The sequence below is a fragment of the Carya illinoinensis genome, chromosome 5, assembly GCF_018687715.1.
Source record: "Carya illinoinensis cultivar Pawnee chromosome 5, C.illinoinensisPawnee_v1, whole genome shotgun sequence".
NCBI lineage: Eukaryota > Viridiplantae > Streptophyta > Magnoliopsida > Fagales > Juglandaceae > Carya > Carya illinoinensis.
In genome coordinates this window covers 5,995,381-6,015,623 of record NC_056756.1, presented here as the reverse complement: position 1 = coordinate 6,015,623, position 20,243 = coordinate 5,995,381, and the positions used below count along the sequence as shown (strand labels likewise).

The 20,243-nt window shown below is 31.7% G+C and overlaps 2 protein-coding genes across 2 annotated transcripts; both read left to right on the top strand.

The window, feature by feature from the left end:
* The first annotated feature begins 6,296 nt into the window (after positions 1 to 6,296).
* LOC122310657 (2-hydroxyisoflavanone dehydratase-like) lies at positions 6,297 to 7,595 on the top strand. Its single transcript, XM_043124746.1, has one exon. The coding sequence runs from the start codon at positions 6,464 to 6,466 to the stop codon at positions 7,364 to 7,366; it is 903 nt and encodes a 300-aa protein (XP_042980680.1). The 5' UTR covers positions 6,297 to 6,463; the 3' UTR covers positions 7,367 to 7,595.
* A 2,581-nt stretch (positions 7,596 to 10,176) lies between these two features.
* On the top strand, positions 10,177 to 11,434 carry LOC122310656 (probable carboxylesterase 12). Its single transcript, XM_043124745.1, has one exon. The coding sequence runs from the start codon at positions 10,265 to 10,267 to the stop codon at positions 11,225 to 11,227; it is 963 nt and encodes a 320-aa protein (XP_042980679.1). The 5' UTR covers positions 10,177 to 10,264; the 3' UTR covers positions 11,228 to 11,434.
* Positions 11,435 to 20,243: the final 8,809 nt, after the last annotated feature.

The following is a 20,243-nucleotide window of genomic DNA, read 5'->3' as shown; positions in this document are numbered from 1 at the left end:
CAAGAAGAGAAAACATCACATTTTTCTTTCCCTATTAATAATGAAGACACTTACCAAAGAAGAGCATGAAGAAGATAACCTCTACTCTATGTTTCTCTTCTATTTCTATTTTGGTCGGTTTTTATTTTTATTTATAAAACTTGAATGACGTGGCATATTTTATTGGATAGACTCCCCCACGATTGCATCTCCCGACTGTCCCTATAAATTTTGAATTGTAAAATAAATTTAACATATCATATAAAAACATGTAAGCTCGTAAAGTTATTTTTATAAAATATTTTTATAACTGTAATACTCCTTTTAATAAAATATATGGAATATGTAACCTTTCTGTCAAATTTTGAATTACAACGATTTCTTAAATAAGAAGAATGAGAAAATAGCTTCAAATTTAGGATTTTGCTTTGTTAGCTTACACTTTGCTATCGGGGGCCAATTTTGTCATGGCCATTTATAGCATAACTTATGCTGACATACATGGAGGTGGTACTTGATCTAATAAAATGTTTATTGTATTGGCTTTTGGATGCGTGAGACTGAGAGGCCGATTGAATAGGAAAATACTTTTAACCCATCTCGTTTTATCTTATTTTATCGATACAAATTTTTTAATTTTTCATACAAAATATAAAAAACAGTTTAACTTTTTGACATCCAGATTCAGTTTTTTCAAATGCTAAAAAAATAATAATATTTTAACAATATTTTATTCAACTTTTAACTTTTATATAAAATCATCTCATCTCATCTCACTATCCAAACAAACTCCTAGGTTTGGTTGGTGAAGTCTCATAATACTTTACTATTACTTATTATTTTATTATTATTTTTTAGATATTTTTTACTATTTTGCACTACTATTCAATATTTTTTCATTATTATTCACCAAGTATCTAAGATTACCACCTTACTATCCAAACACAACCTAAAAGTACTCTATCTGTGCCTATACCCTTTAAGAAAAAAAATCATTCCCAAAAGCTTTCCTCAAGCGCGTTGGTTCGTCTACTCTGTCCTTTCTAAAGAGTGTTTGTATACGCTCTCCTTGGCAACTGGAGCACTTTAAAAGCATTTATATTGGCTTCATCAAAGTCATCTTTAAAATTTAATAAAAAATAGATAGTTTTCATAAATTCAAGACCTTCTCATCTATAACCCTATATTAAATTAGCCATTGAATTCATCAAAATAATATTATAATATTTTTATATATATTTTACAATTGCACCAACCATATTTACAATAAAAATAAGACCCAAGCTTTTCCCTTCGGTCCTTCATAACAATAAAAATCGGTCCCTCGTAACAATAAAAATAAGAAAATCAAATGAACTATAAATTTGTTCAAAAAATATAAACTGAACATATACGATTTCTTTTTGGGCTCTCTCTCTCTCATCCGAGCGCCATTAACAGAGCTCTGTTCTTTGATTTGATTCCTAGTTCGTATGTCATTTGATCTTTGCCAATGTTGTTTGGGATTTTAATTTTTCTATTATTAGTCTCAATTTTGTGGTTGTACATGCGCCTTTAGAGAAGTCGTGTGAACCTTTTTGCGTGAAGAATTGAAGAGAGCAGGGTTTTGATGCACTGTGAAGAACGAAAAAGAGAGAGAGTGAGAGAAAAATGAGAAAGGGAAATGAAAAAAAAAAAAAAGGACCAATGTGTATTAAACTATGATAAAATATATTATTGATGAATGAACAATAACCCTTTAAATTTGAAGGAAAACTATCGTTTAACTGTAGTTTAAAACTTTCTATACAAATTTTTAACTAATCTAATATAGCTGTATTTTAAATAAATTTATTATATTTTACATTGGACTAGATTTTTGATAATGCCAATACCAATGTTTTATGTAAGCCCTCAGTTGGAGTGGTTTGGGTCCCCAATGGCAAATTGGAATTAAGGTACGGTATCTATATACGTACATCAATTATAATAAATAAAAGTTAAATACAATTAATATAAATGAAGAGTAATAAATACATATTTATATAGTTTGATATAGGACCTCCATCCTTTAGTCGTTTGGGAAATAAATTCATTATAAATAAGAGTATAAGGCACATTGGGGTAGAAGAAACTAGAAAGAAGGCCGGAAGAATGAAGAGAGAGAGAGAGAGAGAGAGAGGGACCGGTTTCTCTTACTTGAATGGTTTATGTTTTCTTATCTTTCGTTAGTGTCCTGAACGCACAGTGACTGAATTTGGAGGGCAAATTTTCTATACCATGAAATAAAAATATATATAATTAAATTTCGATAATTTTTTATATAAATGTGAAAATAAAATTCTACAAACACAATTTATATATTTCAAATTCATGATAATGTTTTATGAAATAATATCCATCTATTATTATTTTTATAATTAAATATTTATAATTCTTTTTATATAAATTATCAAGTGATCTTTTAGAATGTCGTCTTTTATTATAGTGTGTAAGCTAATCTATTAAGTTTAATGTAAAATCTAGATCTTTTTGTTTCATACTAAACATATACGGATATAATTGAGACCTTAAATCATTTTTTTCTTGTTTAATGAAATTTAGAGGATAAACTATTTTTCACATAGATTATTAACTTTAAATAATTTTTCTTATATTTTCATTCTGGATTCTATATTAAGATGCCTATAATTGTATAAGAAAAGACCTTGAGATCCATATTAGAAAATTTATTATTTTTTCTAAACTTTGTTTAAATTACTTTTAGTGAGGTCACATCCTTCAAAATAGTTAATATATAGAAATTATACAAAATTTTGAGACTACAGGAAAAAGAAATTAAAGAGAGACGTTTATAGGTATATTGAGATTTTATAGAGCATATAGGGATTATAATTTTTTTTTAGAGGGGACCATTCCAGTGTTTTAAATATTGTATCGTTCAGGTCGGTATGACCGATATTTTTTACTTATCGGTCTTTGGTCCGGTATAAGTATTGTATCTGTTTCGTACCACCTCAAATACTGGCTGTATTGGCCTATATTTCAACCGTACCGGTCGATATTTCGGTTTTTATTTTATTTTTTCATTTTTTCAAACTACAAGCTCATTTTTTTTTATCATCAATTCAAATCAGACTATTTATAATTATATATATATTTATATATAATTTATTCATATATACAGGGTTGGAACCAGAAAATCTAATTTGAGGGGGCAAGTAACAAGAAAATAATTTTGAGGGGTCAAATATTAATTTTCATATAATTTACTTTATAAAAACACCTTCAAAATTGTAATTTTCATATGATTTTAAAAATTTTAGCCCCCCCAAGACCCTCAGTAGTTCCACCCCTGCATATATAGAATATTATTTTAGAATATAATTTATATATCTAATTTATTTATATATCGACTATTCTAAAACAAAACAGGTATTGAAATATTTCGTTTCAGTGTCTTGACTAGTATAGTATTCAAAACTTTGAGACATTCTCTATATTTACAGAATTATAAGTAAAAGTAAAATGCTTATTGCAAGAGCCTCCTTTAAATGCCGTGTAGTCGGCATCAATGTTTTGAATACCGTACCGGATGCCGTACCAGTCAAAGTACTGGAACGAAATATTTCGATATCGGTACCGTTTCGTGTACAATTTCGGGATAGTTGATATATGAATAAATTATGAGTTTTGCTATATACAAACATAGGCGCATACTAATCTGTGTACTAATATTAATTCATTCATATTTAAAATTTAAATTAACATTGTTTTTAATATAATCTACTTTTTGACCAATCACATCACATTAGTGTATAGATTAGTGTACAATTATGTTTGTAATTATATTTTTTCATAAATTATATATATAAATATACATAAATACATATATATATAAATTATAAATAATTTGGTTTAAATTAAAAGTCAAAAATAAATTTATAGTTTGAATAAATGAAAAAAGAAATAGAGGTCGAAATATCAACCGATAGGGTCGGTATTTAGACCGGTACAAAATAGATAGAATTTATGTATTGGTGCAATGGGCGGTACAGCTGGTACTGTCAGTACAGTACAAAATTAAATACATTGGTTGGCACACCTTTTAATAAAAGGAAAAATCAAACTTTTCTTATATCTTAACCCACTCACCATGCTTCGCTTGCAACGCACGGTCCTTCTCCTCGTAGCCATTATCGCTCTCTCTCTCTCTCTCTCTCGATTCTTTTGAATTTCTTCTTTTGAGTGTCGAGATTTTTTTTTCTGCCTTTTTTTTTCAGTTCATTTTCTATCAAGGAAGAGGAACGACGTTCGTAAGTTTTATTCATATGCTATGATTAGATGGTTTGTCGAAGGAGATGTTAAACAGGCACTTTTTGAATGAATAGTATCATCTTAGTATGGTTGAAGCTGGATTTTGTTAGTTATATATTTCTCTCAATATGAAGACAAGCACAACGACAATGATGTGTTTCTTGATTTCTTTTTATTCAAGTATGAATTCTATAACCTCCACTAAGCTGCAAATTTATTATAAGAAAAAAGCAAATTAGGCATATAGCAGACGCAAAGTCAGATAAATAAGGAAATAAATAATTTGATTTTGTTCAAACATTTCTAGTATTTCCAAATCTTCCAAAACTGTCTAAAAAAATAGATGGAATATTTTAGGATGGGAGTCATGGGTAACAAATCTTGCATTAAGCTTCAAATGCCTAAAAGCAGTATATGGATCATGTACAAAGAAGGAAAAAGAAGAACTCGGCCAAAAAAGTCATATCCCAGGAAAAAAACAATGAATGAAAAGAGAGATGAGAAAAGAAAAAATAAAAGAAGAAAGAGAGAGAAGAAGAAGGTCTACTTCAGCTTTACAATGATCTTTTTTCCCTTCTTTAGATTTTTTTTTTTCTTCTTTCTTTCTTTCTTTCTATTATTTATAATGATTACCTTCCACTTGCACGTCCTTTTTGTACCTAGCAAAATTGTAAATAAAATTTAGAGGCACTTTGAAATTTTAAAAATTTTGAGAGACAGTGGCCAACATGGTTTGCCAGTTGCCACTAGCTATCTCTAAAGAAGAATTGAATGATGTGAGAGGTCTCAATTATTCATATTAAAAAACAGTGACTTATATTTTAAAAATGATTGTTATAAACATAAATGATCCCACAAACTGACGCAGCACTCCCACGTCCATTGAACCTTCTCCCTCCCCTCTTCTCCCCCACACCCCACTCCCCCTCCCTTCCCACCATTGCAAACTAGTGTCCCCATTCCCAGCAAATAGCCGATGTCATTCATCGGACAGCCAGTCCCAACAAACTGCCGACTTCGTCTCTGCCACTCCCATTCCTTGCCGATAGGTACACACCGTTTCTCCATTCCCGCTTCATTTTAGTCATTTTTATTTACAATTTCTTTTATCTTCTCAACAACCAAATAGAGAACAACTTGCAAATTTATTATTTTCTTTTCATTTTCTCAACAACCAGAGATCTGTCGATTACCTTTCACCTCCTTTCATTTTCTCAACAACCAAACGCACTACACAAAAGATCTGTCGGTTTCTATTTTGCTTAAAGGATTCGCTTGTATGCCTCTTCACGTACTTAAACTAGTGTATAAATTGTATAATCCGAGTTTGCATGTCTTGTATACAGAGATTTTATTCTTTTATATTCATGTACCTAATCATGTGTCGCAGGTGTTATCCGAAGTTGCATGTGTGAGGTGTATAGAATTCTCATTAAAAAACGTGGTCATTTCTTTCATTTTTACCGCTTGGCACGGTACTTTTTTTTGTCATTTGCTTTGGATGCTTTTTTTCAGACATGATTTTAAGCAAATCACATAAAGCAGAAAAAAGACGTATATAGTTGAAGTACACTGAAAGTGACGCGTGCCACCACGAGTGTCACGTTCTCTTCACTGTGAAGCGTGAGGTCTTAAGAGCATTCTCATCTCTTCACTTACTTTTTTTTTTAACTACTATTTACTATACTTCTTAATATCCAAATCCAATTTTAAAATATATAAATTTTAGATAATCAACTTAACTTATTAATAAAATGGCACTTTATCAGTATCCTATTTTAGAATATAAACACTAACTGAAGAGTTATTATTTATTTTCTAAATTAATTTATATGTATATATTTTATAAAAAATAGTTAAAGATATAGAAATAAAATAATAAAAATATTAAAAAAATCATTCTAATAGAATAGAAAAATGATAAAAAATAAAATATAAAAAGGTTTTTTTTAAATGAGTCAAATTTAAGAAAAAATTATAAAAAGTGTTATTTTTAGTTAAAATTTAAGAAAAATTATAGGAAAGTAACGTAAATCTAGTTTATTTGTTCGGGTTAGTATATTTCTATTTAGTTTTCATTCCATCTTATAAATGCCCTTCCTTCTCTTCATTCTGCCCACAAGCATTAACAAAGCCAACCTCTCCCATTGAGAGAAGTGTATAAATCTTTGTCATCCTCTTCCTTCAAATGGAGTCGGTTGGCAATGAAATAACCCATGAATTTCGTTTCTTCCGGGTACACAGAGATGGTCGGATCGAAAAATTCATCCCGACGCATAAAATCCCACCCTTCAACGACCCAACTACAGGGGTCCAATCCAAGGACGTAGTTATTTCAAATAAACTTCCTGTATCCGCCCGGATATTCCTACCCCGGATCATTGACACTACTCGGAAACTTCCGGTACTCTTCTACATCCATGGCGGTGCCTTCTGCTTCGAGTCTGCCTTCTCTCCGATGTACCACAAGCACGTCGCCTCCTTGGCTGCTAAAGCCAATGCCATCGCTGTCTCGGTTGAGTATGGGCTTTTCCCGGAGCGGCCCCCACCCGCTTGTTATGAGGACTCGTGGGCGGGGCTCCAATGGATCGCATCTCATGCGAATGGAAACGGGCCGGAGCCATGGTTGAATGAACATGCAGATCTTAACCGGGTTTTTGTCGGTGGAGATAGTGGGGGAGGGAACATTACTCACACGCTGGTCGTTCGGGTCGGATCTATAGGGCTACCGGGCTTGAAGGTTATTGGGGCGATTTTGGTGCACCCGTTTTTTGGTGGCATGGAGGATGATGAGATGTGGTTGTATATGTTCCCAACGAGTGGTGGGTTGGAGGATCCGAGACTGAAACCGCCCGCAGAGGAACTGAGTAGGCTGGGGTGCGAGAGGATGCTGATATTTTTTGCTGAAAATGACCATTTAAGAGGCGTAGGCGGATCTTATTACGAGGAATTGAAGAAGAGCGGGTGGGGTGGGAGTGTGGAGGTTGTGGAGCATCAGGGAGAGGATCATATTTTCCATCTTATGAAGCCAGATTCTGAAAATGCCATTGATTTGGTGAACAAGTTTGCATCCTTTATCGTCCATGGCTAATTTGCTACAAGGCAACGATGGATCCCTCGGCATAGCCTTATGCCATATCATTATGTTAGCTATATATTCGTACGTATTTGTTAAGAGTAGCTTATGTTTGAATGTGATTTAAATAATCGGTAAATAGTAGTAAGAAATAATGAATAATAATAAAAAGATAGTTAATAGTTAGTTTATTGATAATCTGTTTATAAATAATAATGAAGTAACGATTACTTCACTAACCAAATTCTGTCTGTTTGGGATTATGCTTGTAAAATAATTTAAAACTTGTTTTTTTTTATATTAATTGAGATAGCAAATTTTCATTGACGACAACGTTTTTTATTTGAAAATTTAGATAAATAATAGAGCGAGCAACACTCTTCATTACCGCTAGCAAATTTTTATTTTTTGGCCCTTTTTTCTTTTCATATTTTTAATAAATTTAAATCGTTTTAAAAAATAAAAAAAAATACATTAATATACAAAAAATTACATCTTTAATTATTCTTTATTAGTAAGTAAAGAATAAATAAATTTTTAATAAACGGTCCAATGGTATGCATGGTCACATAATCACATTGGAATGGCACGATAGATTTATTCTAAATAATATGCGGTCTTGATTCGTTGTATGCAAAATACGTACGCACCCGTAATTGGGTTGTTAGCTAGCTATATTTCATTTTAAGAGAATGGTAAAGCTGCGATTCATTATAGTATGTGCGTACTATATAACAGGATTGACAAAAACCAAGGAAAAACAATTTTCCCAACTGCTTTTCATTCAAGGGATAATAACAACAATATCATGATAGTATATCAGTGAGGGCAGACTAAGTAGACGCATTAAAAGTAAATGGCTTATTTGAGGTTAGTTATGTTCTTTTAAAATAAATATATTGTGAATTTTTATTATAAATAGTCATTTTCGTTGTAAATAACTCGTCATAAATATTCATTTTTATAACGACGAATGTTGGTTGTTGATGACGTATTTCACACACTGGAGACTAGGCTTGATCACCGGCAACACAAGAAAAATGAGGGCTCGTGATTGATGGAAAACCTTGATGCCTTAGTCAATTTATTGATCCTTAGAAGAAATCTTATATCACATAGAACTTAAGAAAAAATATTCTAACCTATAGTTCAACTTTTATACTCCATGACAAGGTGGTCCTTCGTAGATTGTGTTAAGGGTGCACATCTTCTATATAGGTCACCATGCTGTCACAATTAATGCAACGTGACTCTTTAAGTAGTGTTTTTTATGACAAGTTGGTGAGTACAGCCACCTTTTAGGCATTTTGTTAGGGACATAAGGCCTTGCTATGCATTATGTTGGAGTTAGCGGGTTTCGCTGTGATCTCTATCTATTTTTAAATTTGATCCTTAAATACCCTGTTAGTACGTGTATGTGTAGGATTGTATCCGAAAGGTTGGCGTCCCATCATTCCACGCCCACCTTCTTCCTGTGCTGGCCTTGGTCTCATTTCCTGGTTCTTCTTTCTCTTACCCCTACTCTCCTTTCTCTTACCCTTACTTGTGGCCAGCTACGCTTTGATTGCTAGGCCTCCAGGGATAACTTAGGCGCAGCATATATTATCGATGTAAACATCGTTACATCCCTTCCATTGGTGGTACTGTTTGCTCTATACAGATTATGTGACATCGCCTACAATAAAAGGACAACGAATAACTCAATGCCATGTAAGGAGTGCACAGATTGAGTTAGCTTGGTTTTTGCGATCCAACGAGGGTTTTTCTTTGTTATTTTTCCTAATCATATATCATATATTATAAGAGTAGGATTCTGAAAATATATGAATATATAATATTATAATAATAATTATTATTATTATGACATTTTTGACTAGATTTATATAAGATGGTAGAATATTAATAATGTTATATACAGTTACTATTTATCTTATGTGTACTTCACTAAAATAATTAATTGTATTAATTTTTTTAATATCTAACTAATTATATTAGTAAAGTATATAAAAAAATATATAAAAATAATTATAGATAAAAATTTTTGACAGAATATAGTATATCCACCAACATATAATTATAAATATTTCAACGTCAATGACAAAAGCATACGGAAGGCTGGCCATTGGCATGCCGTTTGAATAGAATAAGATTAGATGAGTCCCGACAATGATCAGACGGACGTGTGAACAGTGAGACATTACTAATTCCATTTTGCCGATAGGGCTTCTACGGTGGAAACTTTTTCTCGGTTTTTTTTTTTGAAACTTTTTCTCAGGTGAGTTGTGCTACACAACTCACCCACCCAATATCCTAACATTTCATTTTTTTTTTAATTTTTATTATTTTATTTTTTATTAAATATTTAATATATAAATAATAAATAAAATAATTAAATTAATTTAAAAAGAATAAATTCAAAAAAAATATTAAAAAATTAAAAAAAAAAAAATATTAAAATGTTGAAAAGTTGTATAGATTTTTTCTTTTTCTAGTAGCTGTATTTTATTTAAAAATTAATAATACGTGTATAACCATTTTTACAGCTCCTCGTTGTTTTACCAAATCCATTTATGACACTGCTGACACACGACATGAATGTTGAAAGCTAGATGGCAATCTTTTATCCTAAACGTTCCGCAGAACATTGAAAAATAATCTCTCTCTCACTAACTCCCTTGGTAATACTTTTATTTATTAAAAAAAAAAATACAGTCATTTTAATATATTTTGTATTCTAACAATAAGATTAATTGTATATTAAAAAAAATTAATATCTTTAGTATCGTTACAGTGATTTACGCCAATGATCCGCTATATATTAATCTTGGTTTTTCTCTTTCATAAACCACAGAAACCAAAAGAAAGTCCAGTCTTCAAATCAGAGCATCTGCAGCTTCTTCGTCTTCTCCTGCCATGGATGTAAGCAGCAGTGAAATAGCCCATGACCACTCCCCATTTCTTAAGATCTACAAAGATGGTCGTATAGAGCGATTTATAGGCACGGAGGTCGTATCCGCATCCCTTGATCCCCAAACCGGCGTTGAATCCAAAGATGTCGTTATCTCACCCGAAACGGGCGTAGCTGTCAGGATTTACATCCCCAAAGCCACCATCCAGACCCAAAAAAGGCTTCCCGTTCTTGTTTACTTCCATGGTGGTGGCTTTTGCATCGAAACTGCTTTCTCTCCACAATACCACAGGTACCTTAACTCCGTTGTGTCCGAAGCCAGTGTTGTTGCTGTCTCTGTAGACTACAGGAGAGCCCCAGAACATCCTCTTCCTGTTGCTTATGATGATTCATGGGCTGTGCTTAAATGGGTCGAGTCACATGCTGATGAGAAGGGGCCCGATGAATGGTTGAAAAGCCATGCTGATTTTGAAAGAGTGTTTCTTGCCGGGGACAGTGCTGGGGCTAATATTGCCCACCACATGGGATTGAGGGTGGGCGCAGAAGGATTGCATGCTGGTGTTAAGCTTGAAGGAATTGTTTTAGTGCATCCATATTTCTGGGGCAAAGAACCGGTCGGTAGCGAAACAGCTGAGGCTGAGAAGAGAGCAAAAATCGATGATTTGTGGCGTTTCGTTTACCCGGCGACAAGTGGGAGCGATGACCCGTATATAAACCCCGCTTCGGATCCGAAACTGGGAAGCTTAGGGACAGGCAAAGTGCTGATTTGTGTTGCAGAGAAGGATATGTTGAAAGATAGGGGTTGGTATTACCGTGAGATATTAGAGAAGAGTGGGTGGGGAGGTGTTGTGAAGGTGTTGGAATCAGCAGGGGAGGACCATGTGTTCCATTTGTTGAATCCGGCTTGTGAAAATGCCAAAGCTTTGCTCCAGAGGATTGTTTCTCTCATCAATCAGGGCGAGCTCTGACTCTTGAGAGACAGAGGACCGAGGCATTGGTTTCATTTTCAACCAGTAATAATATAGCATTAATTACTGGTCGATTATCGAACTCATCTATGTAATAATTCAACCTGGTTGAATTAGCTTTACTATTGCGATCAACTAAGGATCTTTGTCGTTATTTTTTTCCCTAATCATAAGTCATATATTATAATAAGAGCAGGATTATGCTAATACTACCTACCTACTTATTTAAAAATAAAACTCAATTATCCACTTTACTGAGAGCGACTTCTACGGTGGAACCTTTTTCTTGGCTGTATTTTGCTTAAATTCTTCGTTGTTTACCAATCAAAGGTGGAAAAAATGCTGGGACTTTCACCATCGTCAAAGTTGGTAGTTTCTTCTTTCTTTCTTTTTGGGCGTCAGAAAAAGCCATTTATGTCATGTTTATATGTCAGGAAAATGACGAGACACGAACGGGCCTAATTAATTAGGTTCACAACTTCACACAACAGCTTTCATAGCTTTCGTGAAGAGCAGGCAAAACACGTAAAAGCATTGCCAATGATTTATTTTAATATAATAGACAGATAATAGAAAATGTGATGTAAGATGTTTTTTAAAAATGAATAAAATTTTTTAAAAAAATTATAATAGACCGGATGTAAATACTAAACACTCTCAGATTGCCTCCAGCTGCCTTGTTAGATTAGACAGAAATTGTTATTTTTAATAATTATCAGTTTCAATTTAATCTAGTAGTTGATAAATTAAAATAATTCAAGACTAGTAGACAAATGGGCCTGACACGAATGTTCGTAGCATATTCCTTTGAATTGATAGATCATCACTTGGGATGTAACATTTGATGAAGTGTTAATTGTTATCCACTCGATCGTAGTGTCCTAAAAAAAGTGTCTTATTCTACTTTATTTTTTTGGTCTTTGAATTGACACCTGTTAAGGCAAGATTAGGTTACGTTTGGATTGAGTTGTAATCAGTTGTAAGTAATAATATTTCGTTGATTTTATTTAAATGAGTTTAATTTTTTTAAATTGAGATATTGAGTTTAATTTTTTAAATTAAAATATATATTTTAAATTAAAATTCAGTATAAATAAGAGGATATTTTACAGCCTCTTGTCACTTACTGTACAAATAATAAAACTGAAAATTTTCATCTAAAAATTGAATAAGCTCTCTCTAGTCGATCCGAAGTCTGGAAGAAGAAGCAGCAGGGGTTTTTTTTGTTTCTATTTTTATTTTATCTATCTATGTTAAATCCCTTTTATTGTGTCTGTCAATGGTGGGTGAGATGGTCGACGTTATGTTCCTTCACACCACTGGCTTCGGTTGAACAGTTTATATTTGCACACTTTATACCTTGAATTATATTAGCCCCCTTTGGTTACATATTTCAAATAAAGTGAAATAAGAAATTTTAAATAATAATAAATAAAATATTATTATTTTAATTTTTTAATATTGATTTTATATTATAATTTAAAAAAGTTAAATTATTTATTATATTTTATATAAAAATTTAAAAAATATTATAATAATTAGATAAAATAAGATTATTAAAATATAAATAAGGCACGTTAGGGTAGAAGAAACTAGCGTCCTGGACGCACAGTAACGGAACTTGGAGGGCAAATTTTCTATGGGCTTTGCTACATACAGTCGGCAAATGTAATTGGGGTGCAGTCGGCTGTACGGAATGAATAAAAAAAAATTATAAATTTTTTTTTTTATATTCAGAGGGACCTACATGAATAAAAAAAAGTTATAAAAATAATTTTTTTTTTCATGTAGGTCCCGTATTAATTCACTTTTTTACAGCCGACTGCACGTCGACTGCATCTGCTGACTGTAAAAAGTATTTCTCATTTTCTATACTATGAAATAAAAAAATAAAATTATATATAAAATAAAATTTCGATAATTTATTATATAAATGTGAAAATAAAATTCTACAAACACAACTTATATGTTTCAAATTCATGATGATAATATTTTATGGAATAATATCTATTTATTATTATTTTTAGAATTAAATATTTATAATTTTTTTATAGAAATTACTATCAAGATCTTTTTGTGTCACACTAAACATATAATGATATAATTGAGACCTTAAATTATTATTTTTTTCTTATTTAATGAAGTTTAGATGATAAATTATTTTTCACATAGATCATCAACCTTAAATGATTTTTTTTTTTTTTACATTTTCATTTTTGATTCTATATTAAGATGCCTATAATTGTATAACAAAAGATCTTGAAATCCATATTAGTAAGTTTATTATTTTTTCTAAACTTTGTTTAAATTACTTTGAGTGAGGTTACATTCTTCAAAATAGATAATATATAGAAATTATATAAAAGTTTGAGACTATAGAAAAAAGAAATTAGATAGAGACATTTATAGGTATATTGAGATTTTATAGAGCATATAGGGATTATAATTTTTTTGAGAGTGAGTCATTCCATTGTTTTAAATATTGTACCGTACAGGTCGGTAGAGTCGATATTTTCCGTACCAGCCACTGGTCCGGTAGGTATTAATCATTTTCGTATCGCTTCAAATATCAGCCATATCGGCCCATGTTTCAGTCTGTATCTGTAATAGCCCACTAGAAATTTAGTTGTGAAATTTCTATTACCTTTAGGAATCTCATGAAGACCCCATAAGTTTTCACGAATCGACTAATCACATAGGTTTTAGCCTGTCAACATAGTTAGTGTTATCACTCACTTTGATGCCAGAAATGCGATTTTAATTATTTGAGATAGTTAGAAGTGTCAGAATACATTATAGTCTACACCACTAGGCTTAATTGAATATTTAGGATTTTTCAGTACTAAGTTTATTACGTTTATTTTTGGAGTGAATAGTAACTTCGGTAAACGTACTAAGCGCAGTGTTTTCAAAATCACAGTGTGTAATATCCAAATTAGGTTAGCGAAATTTTATTTGGACACTTGGCAAGATCTTAACCACACATAATTAATAGTATTAGATACTTGGCACAAAAAGAAACCATTAGATGAAATTGTGAAGGAAATCAAGGTGTGAGATCATGACACCTAAGCAAAATCTTTTTCATCTGATCAACCATATTGAGACCCACTAAGGCTCACGAATTTGGCCACTTTGGCAAGGCTTCTTGGAGAAGTTTCCTCCCCCACTTGGCAGATCATTCATTGCCACAAGTTGCACTCAATAGTATGGAGGAACCCACCCCATCAAGCACCATGCCCCATAGCTTTTGTCCTTTGCCCCCCACTATCCTTCACTTCATGTCACATGTATACCTCCACTCAATGATCATTAAGGTCCAAATAATCCCCCTACAGAAGTCTTGAGTCGTGCAAGACACTTTTACTTCACTTTAATAATTTCTTCATCCCATTCTTAGAGAGAAACGCAAAAGAGCTCTCGGATAGATTTATGGGTCTTCTTGCGTGAAGATTTTCAACCATTTGTAAGTATTTTTACACGATGACTCATTCATAAAAGTTGTTCCTCTTTGAGTCTAGTTTTCATATATGTATTTTTCGTATCATTCCATGGTCATTTAGTTAGTCAAAAGTATTTTTAACCATGGAAAGGTCATTCTGGGCATGAATCTGGAGAGTATGTTATGTTTTGGAATTTTTGACCAATCTAATGGACATATCTTGGTCCGAAAATTTTATGGAGTGTTCTTAGCATGTGTTTAAGAGTTTTCATTGAGGTTTTGTTGCATGAATAAAGCTTTTGATGATAGATCCTCTTAGATCTAGAAACTTGAAAACTAGAAGTGGCAAAACAGCTTTTATTTGGAGAAAGTTTGAATATTTCGAGATTTGATCTTACTCTAAAGGCTTTGATATTTTTATATGATGATCCTAAGTCTCTTATTTTCATATTAGAATGTTATTTTGGAGATATTTAGTATTAGTTTCAAATATATGATTTTTCTATGCAAGAGGATTTCGGTTAGGCCTAAGATTTGATGTTTTTGGATTAGATCCATGTTTATTTTTTTTTTCTAGCTATGTGATTTTAAGTTTGATGGTTGGATCCTATTTAAGACACATCATTAAACCATGTGATGCTTTATTTCGAAGATTTCACATTCTTAAGCCATTGATCAAGAGATTCATCAAAACTAGTTAAGGAATGCGTTTCTGTTTTTAGACTAAGTGTAAAACCAAAAATTTCAAATGTTATTTTGTGATTTTGGTGACTTTAGTTTGATAATTTAAAGCATGGTTGATGTTAGGATGATATTGTAAATATGTTAGAAGTAAGATTTGATTTTTGAAATTCTTGGAGATGTTTTGATTTAAGGTCAAAACTTGTGATTCAAGTGCTTGGATTTTTTTACAAAAAAGTTTGGTGTTGATTATTAGATTTTTCTAAATTGATGTTTTAAGTATGGTTTTGAACTTAGGATTGGAAGATGTTTGTTGCAAAATTTTGGTTTAAGCATGAGTTTTGAAGTTGGAAGGAATTGCAACAAAAATCAAGGGAAATGGCCTATGGATGTTTCGGCCATAGTGTGTTTTCCATAGTTGTGTTTTTTTTTAAATTTTTCTGAGTTGATATTTAAGTTTAGAACAAAATTTACATGAGGAATGTAAATTTTGGAAACTTTTGAAGTTAGTATGCAAAATCCTTAAGTTATGGGTAAAACGGTCATTTTCCCACATGTAGAGAGTAAAATGAAAATTTTACTCTTTAAGTTAGTATTTTCCATATTTCAAATTATTAGTGATTTAGTTCTAACTTTTAGAATCACTAATTACAGTTCCTCGTGATCGCACTTGAAGTTTTATAAGAAACGCGGAGATCGAGGTAAGTTAGCTTTTAACTTATTAGCAGTCTACTGTGTATGTGTGCTAGGTAAATGAATTACAGTGTATGTATGTGTGTTATAATATATGTCATGCCATGTCAAGTCATCACGTAATTATTTGTTATACAGAATTTATTCTGTCATCAATTTTTATCTGTTACATAATATATTCTGTCATGTATTGCTGTACATTACAAGTACATCATACTAAGTATGCCATCTATTACATGTATGGCAATTCATGTAATATTCACTGTTGCAAGTATGTCATGTTAAATATGTTGTCTATTATATGTTATGCCATGTTACGAAATATTTCTATCTCAAGTTGGTCATGTATTTCAAGTTATGTTCAAGTCACGTTATGTTACGTCAGGGCTTTAGTCATTTCGTATTCCAGTCACCTCTCCCCACGAAATTATCTTCATTTATACTTTCCATTGAAAGAATATCAAACACTCTCTCTTGGATAGCTTTTAGGAGGTCTTTTGCACACCCATTTCGAAGCTTTTGTAAGTGTTTTATCATAAAGTCTCATTCATATAAGTTGTTCCTTTTTTAGTCTAGTTTACATGGATATCTTATTTGCCCCATTTGAAGATCATTTGGTCAGTCAAATATTGTGTAAACTATAGAAAGGTCATTCTGGGAGATAAACTGTAGAATATGTTATAGTTTGGAGTTTTTGACCAAGCTAATGGATAGATATTGGTCCTAAATTTTTATGGAGTATTGTTAACATGTATATGTGACTATTGGTTGAGGATTTTTGTATGATTAAAGGTTTTGATGAAAGATTTTCTTAGATTTAGAAACTTAGAAACTGGAAGAAGAAAAACAGTTTCTGTTTTGAAAAAGTTTAACTCTTTGGTGGTCTAAACCTATTCTAATGACTTTAATAATTTTATTGGAGGATCCTAAGTATCTTATATACATGTTATATTATTATTTTGAAGATATTTGATGTTAGTTTCAAAGATATGAAATTTTATGCAAAGAGATATTCAAATAAGCTAAAGTGTGGATATTCTTGGCTAAATTTATGTTTTGGTTAATTTCTAACCATGTAATCTTGAATTAGAAGCTTATATATGTTTTAGGACATATTTTTAAACCATGTGATGGTTTGGTTTGAAGATCATATATTTATAAGTCATAGATCAAGAGATTTATCAAAACTAGTTGAAGAAAAAGTTTCTGTTTTTGGACTAAGTGTAAAACCAAAAACTCCAAATGTTATTTTGTGATTTTGGTGACTTTAGTTTGATGATTTAAAGCATGGTTGATGTTAGGATGATATTATGAATACGTTAGAAGTAAGATTTGATTTTTGAAATTCTTGGAGATGTTTTGATTTAAGGTTAAAACTTGTGATTCAAGTGCTTGGATCTTTTTACAAAAACGTTTGATGTTAATTATTAGCTTTTTCTAATTGGATGTTTTAAGTATGGTTTTGAACTTAGGATTGGAAGATGTTTGTTGCAAAATTTTAGTTTAAGCATGAGTTTTGAAATTGGAAGGAATTGCAACAAAAATCAAGGGAAATGGCCTATGGATGTTTCAGCCATAGTGTGTTCTTCATAGTTGTGTTTTGTTTTAAATTTTTCTGAGTTGATATTTAAGTTTAGGACAAAATTTACATGAGAAATGTAAATTTTGAAAATTTTTGGAGTTAGTATGCAAAATCCTTAAGTTATGGGTAAAACGGTCATTTTTCCACATGTAGAGAGTAAAATGAAAATGAAAATTTTACTCTTTAAGTTAGTATTTTTCATATTTCAAATTATTAGTGATTTAGTTCTAACTTTTAGAATCACTAATTACAGTTCCTCGTGATCGCACTTAAAGTTTTATAAGAAACGCGGAGATCGAGGTAAGTTAGCTTTTAACTTAGTAGCAGTCTACTGTGTATCTGTGCTAAGTAAAGGAACTACAGTGTATGTATGTATGTTATCATATATGTCATGACATGCCAAGTTATCACGTAATTATCTATTATACAGAATTTATTCTGTCATCAATTTTTATCTGTTACATAATATATTATGTCATGTATTACTGTACATTACAAGTATGTCATGTTAAATATGTTGTCTGTTATATGTTATGCCACGTTACGAAATATTTCTATCTCAAGTTGGTCATGTATTTCAAGTTATGTTCAAATCACGTTATGTTACGTCAGGGCTCTAGTCCTTTCGTTTTCCAATCACGTTTCATCTTGAGTACATTCAGTTTGTATAGAATACATGGGGCCACAACAACTGTGGAGTATGTATTTAACTGCATTTTGATGTGTAGAATATATGAGGCCACAACAACTGTGGAGTATGTATTTTTCATGTTAAGTCAAGTTTGTGTAGAATACATGGGGCCACAATAACTGTGGAGTATGTATTTACACGTAGAATATATGGGGCCACAACAACTGTGGAGTATGTATTTACACGTAGAATATATGGGGCCACAACAACTGTGGAGTATGTATTTTTCATGTTAATTCAAGTTTCAAAGCAAGTTCATGCTAAGTCAAGTTTCAGATCAAGTTCATGTCAAGTCAAGTTTAGTTCATGTTTCAATTTAAGTTATGTCAATTATGCTATGTTGTACTCCAAGTTATGCTTTAATTACTTATGAATTTGATTATGCAGTTATGTTTTTACTTTCATCCATGCATCATTAGCTTGTGTGGAAGTTTTTTGTTAACTTACTGAAATTTGTAATCAAATCTCACTTTAATAGTCCCAACTATCATTCCCCCCGAATGGTAGATCTTGTTACAGGACCTGAAGGAGAATCAGGAGCTGATCAACTAGACACAGTTGACTAAGTGACAGTGCGACATAAATGTTGATATAGTAATTAACGTAAATTACTACTTGTACGATTGAGTTGCATCTCTACTACTTTTTGGATCATAACCATTTTGGACTAGTGTTGTGATCTTAGTTGTTCAATGGATTTTTATGTATGAAGTATGTTTTAAGCATTTGGGATATTTTCAATTTGGTGCATAGTATTGCTAAAGAAAAAATTTATCCGCTGCGAATATTACATATTGTTAGATGCATGTTAGGAATATTGCATCTTATATGTCATAAACGGGGGCAGGTAACCTTGTGTTGCACGTCTCGACGTTTCAAATGTCCGTCCAATCCCAAACGGAATTTGGGGGCGTCACATTATATGCATGTTAGGAACATTGCATCTTATATGTCATGAACGGGGGCAGGTAACCTTGTGTTGCATGTCTCGACATTTCAAATGTCCGTCCAATCCTAAACGAAATTTGAGGGCGTCACAGTATCGGCCGATATTTCAGCTTTTACTTTTTCTTTTTCTTTTTCATTTCTTCAAACTGCGAGTTTATTTTTTGACCCTCAATTCAGACTAGACTATTTATAATATATATTTATATATAATTTATTCATATATAGAATATTATTTTAGAATATAATTTATATATATTTATATATATAATTTATTCATATATTGACTATTTTGAAACGGTACCGATATCGAAATATTTCATTTCAGTGCATTAGCTGATACAGTATTCAAAACTTTGGACCATTCTCTATATTTATAGAATTATAAATAAAAGTAAAATGCTTATTGCAAGCGCCTCCCTTAAATGTCGCATAGCTGACACACCTTCTAATAAAAAGAAAAATCAAACTTATCTCAACCGACTTACCATGCTTCACTTGCAATGCACGTCATTCTCCTCGTAACTATTATTGCTCCCTCTCTCTTTTTTTAATTCTGTTGAGTTTCTTTCTTTTGGGCATTGAGATTTTTTTCTGGCTTTTTTTTTATGAGTTTATTTTCTTTTTGGGAGGAAGAACAACGTTCATAAGTTTTATTCACATGCTATAATTAGAAGGTTTGCCAAAGGAGATGTTAAGTAGGCAGTTTTTGAATGAATAACATCATCTTAGTACGGTTGAAGCTTGATTTTGTTAGTTATATATTTCTCCCGGTATGAAGACAAGCACAATGACAATGATTTGTTTTTTGATTCCTCTTCATTCAAGTATGAAATCTATAATCTCCACTAAGCTGCAAATTTATCATAAGAAAAAAGCAAATTAGGCACATAGCAGACACCAAATCAGATAAATGAGGAAATAAATTTTTTCATTTTGTTCAAACATTTCTAGTATTTCCAAATCTTCCACAACTATCTAA

Coding starts and splice junctions, on each gene's coding strand:
- LOC122310657 (XM_043124746.1), top strand. CDS start 6,464: ATGGAGTCGGTTGGCAATGAAATAACCCATGAATTTCGTTTCTTCCGG.
- LOC122310656 (XM_043124745.1), top strand. CDS start 10,265: ATGGATGTAAGCAGCAGTGAAATAGCCCATGACCACTCCCCATTTCTT.